General features: G+C 45.6%; 1 protein-coding gene across 2 annotated transcripts; it reads right to left on the bottom strand.

The window, feature by feature from the left end:
- Window positions 1–1,620: 1,620 nt before the first annotated feature.
- Window positions 1,621–6,574, bottom strand: SLITRK2 (SLIT and NTRK like family member 2). Of its 2 annotated transcripts, none has more exons than XM_072336182.1 (2): window positions 6,279–6,574; window positions 1,621–5,122 (listed from the first exon to the last, which is right to left on the bottom strand). In XM_072336182.1, the coding sequence occupies exon 2, from the start codon at window positions 5,077–5,079 to the stop codon at window positions 2,506–2,508; it is 2,574 nt and encodes an 857-aa protein (XP_072192283.1). In that variant the 5' UTR covers window positions 5,080–5,122; window positions 6,279–6,574; the 3' UTR covers window positions 1,621–2,505. The 2 variants fall into 2 exon arrangements, with proteins under 2 accessions (XP_072192283.1, XP_072192282.1); XM_072336181.1 differs by lacking the exon at window positions 6,279–6,574 and adding an exon at window positions 5,555–5,828.
- Window positions 6,575–6,937: the final 363 nt, after the last annotated feature.

The following is a 6,937-nucleotide window of genomic DNA, read 5'->3' as shown; positions in this document are numbered from 1 at the left end:
GATAATAATATACTAGCTGCTATAGTGCCAGATATAGCACAACTTGTTTTTCAGGCAATACTAAAATCATATATGGAAACAGTTAATAGCTTAATTTAAAATCATCCTTATACTTTTCTAAGCAGTAAATGCTTTTAAGCACACAGGGAAAGGAGCCATAACAGGACAGCTGGACAGTCACATTTCAAATACCTCACTCAAAGATGGATGTTTTTTTAGTCAAAATGTTCCAAATTCAGCTGATGTGATACCATTTCACCTCCTTCTTGAAGTGAGACCATTTTGAAGACTGTTTCTTCTGTACTTCATTGTGGCACTTCAGTTTTAAGCCTGACCTAATGGACAGCCATAGATGCTACGGGCTTGGAGCACAAAGAACTGACATGTTAGCACGGTAATGTACTCGGATGTCACATCAATCATTAGAAGACAGTTTGCTGAATGACTCAGATATCTGGCAATACACATTGAAAGCCTCTCTAGCTCTTTATATATATAAAGTGACTTCCTTTTGGCAGTCTTCATTAGAACAACATTGATTGTAGTAATTTATAGATCAAATGCTATTGCTGAAAATTTCTCAAGCTGTACATACTGTATTTCTAACTATAGTAAAGCTCTAAAAATCAGTCAGCAGAGGCCACTTCAATCTCTGCAGGATAATAAAAGATTATTATGTGCAGTAACCTATTTATGAAAAGGAAACAGTGTGCTTCTTTCAGACTCCATCAATTGCTTTAATAAGGAATTGAAAAGCATGGCCTACTTTATATGCAGATCACCATCCCAGTTGCATAAGGATTTACAATAGACAAAACTGGTTCTGTTGAAAATAAGGGCTGTTTGTTTAAATCACACAATACTGTTTGCATCTAAAAATTATTTAGAAGCTAATAAGGTGCAATAAATTTTGACTTGTTAATAAAAATGGGTTCAGTATTCTCCAGGAAGGTAATGTAAATTGAAGGTGATAAGGTAAAGCTTGAAGTAAAACAGGCCTGAGTTAATGGGAAAAAAGACATAGTGCATTTGTGCACTGATGGCCCTAAGAAAATGAATGCCAAGTGAATGCAGTTAACGCAAAACATTTTGTAAAATTTAAGATAATGGATTTAGATGTTTCCTAGGAGGTTAGAACTATTGCATTAATACTTTTGCTTTAGAGACAGAACACTTGACACAGTTTAGACAACTGAAAAGTTAGTATGACGCACATTACTGAGCTCTGCTACCTTCATTTGGAGGAATGGAGAGACCCGGGTTCATATTTTACTTTTGGAGTTGGTTCATTTGCCTGTATGTTAACAAAATTAATGAGGCATGGGATGACCCCTGCTGGTGCCCCTGCCAAAAAAAGAAAAAAAGAAAAAAAAAAAAAAAAAAGAGAAAAAAAAAAAAAAAAAAAGAGCTATATTTGCAGCAGGACACTTTAGTTTCAGTCAAAAGTTACAAGTATTAGCTTGTCATATATGCCATATAATACATAAAAATACTCAATTTGATGCATGAATTTTGTGAGTAATGCTTTCTTAAATGCGAAACTAATCTTTAACCACTGAACATTACTGTGTTAGAACTGCAATGCAAGGAATTAAGGACACTATTCGTTCAGTTTGCTATGATGTTGTGTTAAACGTCTTTTATTAATGAGCTGTTACTCTTAGCTGAGGCATTTGATAACCTCTAGTCCATTGTCAAATCCTCAGCTGATTTCAGTGAGTTGCATTAAACAAACCCAGAGGGAAAAGAATAAAAAACTCAATAAATTACAGCTCAGTCTCTATGGCCCTAGAACTAGATTCATTTAAAGAATGGTAACTTTTCTATAAATCAAAGCTTCTGATTTAAAGCAGCTGACATGTAAGTCTATTTTACAATTTATTTATTTTTTTTTAATTTCAAAAAAATACAACACATTAAAATAGGTTCGATTTATCAAAGCTAAGAGCAAAAATTAAGTAATAATGTACTTAAAGTGCAAAGGCACTTTAACACAAGAAAGTGACACCCAGTGGCTAGACATGGTAATTGAAACAGCAGTACTGTATATTATTATTTACAAAAGAAAGTAAAGAGTCCAGGAAAAAGATCTTTGGAGATCTTCCATGTACCACATTAAGTTTCCACTTAAAAATGAAAAGAAAAAACAACAACAAAAAAATAACTAACAGGAAAAAAAAAAACAAAAAAACCAAAGACTTCCTCATTTCCTTCCAAATCAAACAGAATTATGCAAGATCCATTACAGAAACGTATATTTGCAGTGATAGTTCCTACAGAAAGGTCAAAAGGAGAGAGAGATAGAAATAACTTAAAGGGAATATTGCAAAAGCAACATCACCGTCCCTGTTATGCACTAAGGGTTTGATTTCTCTCTCTCGCTTCCCAATTTAAAAAGTGAACATTTTTTGGAATGCGACAGATGACATCAGCACTGAGTTCAGAATCAATCAAATGTGACGTTGAGCTCATGTAAAAATCTTTCTTTGTCTCCCGACGCCCCCCTCACAGCTGACTGATTGCAGTTTGTTTTTCCAGAACTTCGAGGTAGTCTGGTTCTGTTTGTAGCTTTCCTTGGAGTAAAGGATGCTCCGGTTTAGATTGTTCTGCAAAATATTTCCTGGGAGTTCCATACAAAACAGTTTTATTTATCCTGTCCTGGTTTTGGCGTCTTGATTCATACGAAGGGGCAAACTGCCTTTTGGGTAAGGTGCAAAAGTTATAATGAACTAATCCGCCAGTGGGGAGTTCCTTGACCCTTTCTGCGATATTTTGATACAGCAGCTCTGGTTCCCGCGGTGAGGACTGCTTTTCCAGTAATTCAGCTGCACTGATTGTAAATGCAAGGCTGGTGGGATCTTCCTTTTTGTGGTCAAGGCTGCTATAGCTAAACTCATGGAGATTTCTGTAGTAGGCAACTGGATCCCCTTCCTTTTGCATGTAGATTGGGTTCTGGCACATCTGTCCAACAGGAGGGGCAATGTAGTTATAAACATGTCCTTCAGTTTTATCGTGGGTCTCGGTGTTGTAAGACCCATACTGCAGCTGAAATGAACTGATATCTAAGTTGTTTGCACTGCTGGGCATGCTTTGCACCCCCTTCCGGCGCTTAAGCACAAAGACAAAGAGGCCTGCCCCAAAACAGACTGACAAAATAAACACAACCAACAAGCCTAAAATTAAGACAGAGAGTGGAACTTCCGTGTGTATTTCCGGATAGGAGCTGGGAGAGATACCAAGGAGATGGGGCATATCTGTGTTCTGATTCATGGGCAGGAGAGATGACTCAGACAAGTTGGGGTTCTCTGGGCAGATGGCTTCTTTGCTCAGGAATTTCAAATGCTCTCCAGAGTGTTTGGTGGGAGACTCACATATGACTTCGTTGATAACAACAGGGGGATTTGACTGCTGACTGTTCTGGACAGTGACTTGCTCTATCCAGTTCCTCAGCCCCATAATGTCACATGTGCAGTCCCAGGGGTTCTCCTGGAGGTCGATCTGAATTAGAGCTGACAGCCGGTCTAAGACTCCTCTCACAGGCAAGTGTGAGAAATGGTTGTTTCTTAAATTGAGTCTGGTGAGAGAAGTGCCACCAAAGACATTGTCAGGCAGGGATCTGAGCAGGTTGTTGTTGAGAAATAACAGATGAAGATTACTAAGAGTGTCAAAGGTATGTGGCAGGATCTCCTTAATGACATTGTACTCTAGGTAGAGATATTGCAGGCTCTGCAGCCCGTCAAACATAGAAGGGTACAGAATCTCAAGGTAGTTGCCATTAAGATAAAGTCTGCGTAAACTTGTGAGGTTTGTAAAGGCACCTTCTTGTATCACTGCAATTCTGTTGTTTCCTAGATGTAACAAATCCAGAGAGCTGTACTCTGCTAGATCGGTTCTATAAATGACTTGCAGATAGTTACTGGTAAGGTAAAGTTTCTTTGGAGTGGTTGGCTTAGGGTGGAGTTCAGATATATTACTTATCTTTTTCTCTTGACAGTTCACATTTAAGCCATTATCCAAGCTCTGCGAAGTACAGATGCAGCCTTCTGGGCAGGTGATGGGCACAGGAGACTTTGTCTGGTAAACCATGATAGGTCCAAATATTTGTCTGTCTTTTGACACAGTGACACGGGGTGTGGGGCGATTTCTGGCTTTGGGGGGGCGGCTGGCTTTTGGGGCTCTGGTGGGATTGATGGCAGAGTTGGCTGTGGGCAATAACTTTGAGACATGTGGGTCTGAGATGATAGGGTGTTTTTCCCTCTGGTTTGAATCACTGGAGCTTTTCCTAGGGCAGAGGTCTTGCCTGGTGAGCTGAGTCACATCTTTTCCATGTAGCCTGAAAGGAGTCTCGCAGACTATCTCGCCCACAAACACGGTGATTGTGTCTAGCCAGGCTTTAAGTGGCAGCAAGTCACAAGTGCAGTTCCAAGGATTTTCTTCCAGTTGGATTTCCATGATGCCTCCAATGTGCTCCAGCACACCAGCAAAAGGCATCATCTTCAGCCGGTTTCCCCGCAGGTCCAGATGGGTGAGGAGCACAAAGCGGAAGACATTGCTGGGCAGGGACAGCAGGAGGTTGTCATTGAGAATCAACACTTTGAGCTTGTTCAGCTTGTTGAAGGCCCCTGCCTCAATGGCACTGATGTAGTTGTAATCAGCTTGCAGGTACTCCAGGCTCTCCAAGCCCAGGAATGTATCCTCCTTCAGCACTTCCAGCTTGTTGTTATTGAGGTGCAACCTCTTGAGGGTGCGGAGGCCACTGAAGGCCCCGGTGTGGATCTCCTGCATGTCGTTATTACCCAAATGGAGGGTTACTGCATTGGAGTAGTTGACGAACTCATTGGGGAACAGGCGGGTCAGCGCGTTCCCATTGAGAAAGAGCTGGTAAATCTTGGATGGTGGTGGCAGGAGGAGGCTGATGGTTGTAAATCCTTTGTTTTCACAATTAATGTTTAGCACGTTCTCCTTCTCCTCGCAAGGGCAGCGGCTCTTGCTGCAAATGTCTTTGGCAGGTTTGCGACTTTCTATCTGCGAGATCCCAGCCACTGTTAACAAACTGAGCAACCAAACACCCTTCAGCATCTTTATGCGCCGTTGATCCCTGCTTTAGTACCTACAGTCAAACCTATTGAGGAAGGTAAAGAGAGAAAGAAGAAATCCCCAATGAAAACGGACAGGAACAGAGGCTGCATGGGGAGGGCAAAGCAGGTTTTAAGGGGGCAGCAAGGCAACGACTAGCAAAACTCCCCTGAAATTCTCCCTCCCTCAACCCACTTTTTTGCCCGCGGAGCCGTTCTGGGAAAGCCCGGCCACGGGAGTCTCCCAAAGCCGGGATCCCAGCGCTGCCCGTTATTCCATTCCCTACTCGTTATTTTCAACGGGAGGGGGGAGAGGGAGAGGCGGAGAACGGATGGAGGGGGGAGGCGTATAATGGGGAGAAGGAGAATAAGCAATCGACAGCCCTCCCTGCCCCCATCCCGGCAGCAGCACTTGCCCCGGACCGACCCCCCTTCGAGCCTCCCTACCCTCCGGAGTCGCTTCGCTCCCCGGCTCCTACCTGCTTTCGGGGTGCCCGAGCGGGCAGCAGGGGCAGGGGCCGCCGCCGAGCGCCGCCGCCGCGCCCCGGGAGCCAGGCACCCGGCGGGAAGAGGCATCGCCCGCCGCCCACCTCAGAAAGAGCCCGGAGGGGCGAGGCGGTGCCCACGCAGTGTTGTCCCGGCCTCGATGGGGCGAGAAGTTCTGCCGGGCAGCGGGCGAGGAGCGGCGGCTGCGCCGCAGCGAGAGCGCGGACGGCTCTACGCAGAGCGCGGCGCGGCGCGGATCGTTTGCTGGCTGCCCCGCACGGAGCGGCGCTGACGTCACGTCGGGGGCGTGGGGGACACGTTTCTCCCAGCCCCCCCCCCCAACCCCCCCATCTCCCCGCATCCCCCCATCCTCTCTCGCAGGCGGCTCCGCTTCCGCCTCGGTAGTTCGCCGCGGGAGCTCTCCGGAAAACCCGAAGAGAGCGGAGCGCGGCACTGAGCGGAGGTACCTGCGGCCGGAGTTTTGACCCCGAGTCTCTAAATCTGTGCTTTCAAAATAGCATGTCAGCCAGCTTTATCGGCACCTGCCAGCCGACGAGCCTCAGACACGCGAACACACTCACACAGTCCGGCTCTCGGAGCAGGGGTGCTGCAAAACCCGGATCTGGCGGAGGTTCTTACCCCGCCGCGCAGCTCCCTTCCCCGAGCGCTGCTCGCCGCGGGGACGCTCGCTGTCAGCCATGGGGATTCAGCACCTACCGCAGACTCAGCTGGCTCCACGCTCTGGAAAGCTTATCCGAGTGCTGAGGAGCGAGACCGCATCCAGCGTGACTATTCCCAGTGCCTGGAGCCGCCCCGTTGCCAAATCCCTCTGCCAAAGCGATGTAATGGGATAGTATTTGGCTGCATTTTGAAAGAACGAGGATATGGGTTATTGTGACTTTGCTTAAGCATCGTGCCCGGGCCACAGATGCGTGTTTGATGGGAGCAGGTTGCTGCTCTTCATATCTCTCAAGAACATAAAATTTTGGGTTCACACTGGGATTTTCCTCCCAGTGTGCACAAAATGCACAATAAATTTTTCAAGTGCATTATTACAGGATTTTTATGGGGAGTTGGAAGCACTTCATCTCTAGATTATAGAGATTTGCCACCAAAAGACTGCTGGACTTGGCAAGATTGGCGCTGTCATTTTGTATTAGTCTTTAACCATTAAGTATCAGAGCCCACGTTTTTGGAGTATCAGAAATGCATTGCCTGTTCTTACAGGGTGTTTGAAATCAGGAAGAGCAGCAGCGCCCCGCAGCAGCCAGCTCATTTGCCTTTGCAGTGCTGCTGAGCAGGGAAGTACTGAAATCGGTGTTAAGGATCAGAGCTGCTAAAGCTTCCTGATTTAAAACGTAGAGAGGTTGTAGATA

Source organism: Excalfactoria chinensis, chromosome 4, assembly GCF_039878825.1.
Source record: "Excalfactoria chinensis isolate bCotChi1 chromosome 4, bCotChi1.hap2, whole genome shotgun sequence".
NCBI classification, from domain to species: Eukaryota; Metazoa; Chordata; class Aves; order Galliformes; family Phasianidae; genus Excalfactoria; species Excalfactoria chinensis.
Note: the sequence above shows the minus strand (reverse complement) of the source record. Positions and strands in the feature narration are given on the sequence as shown.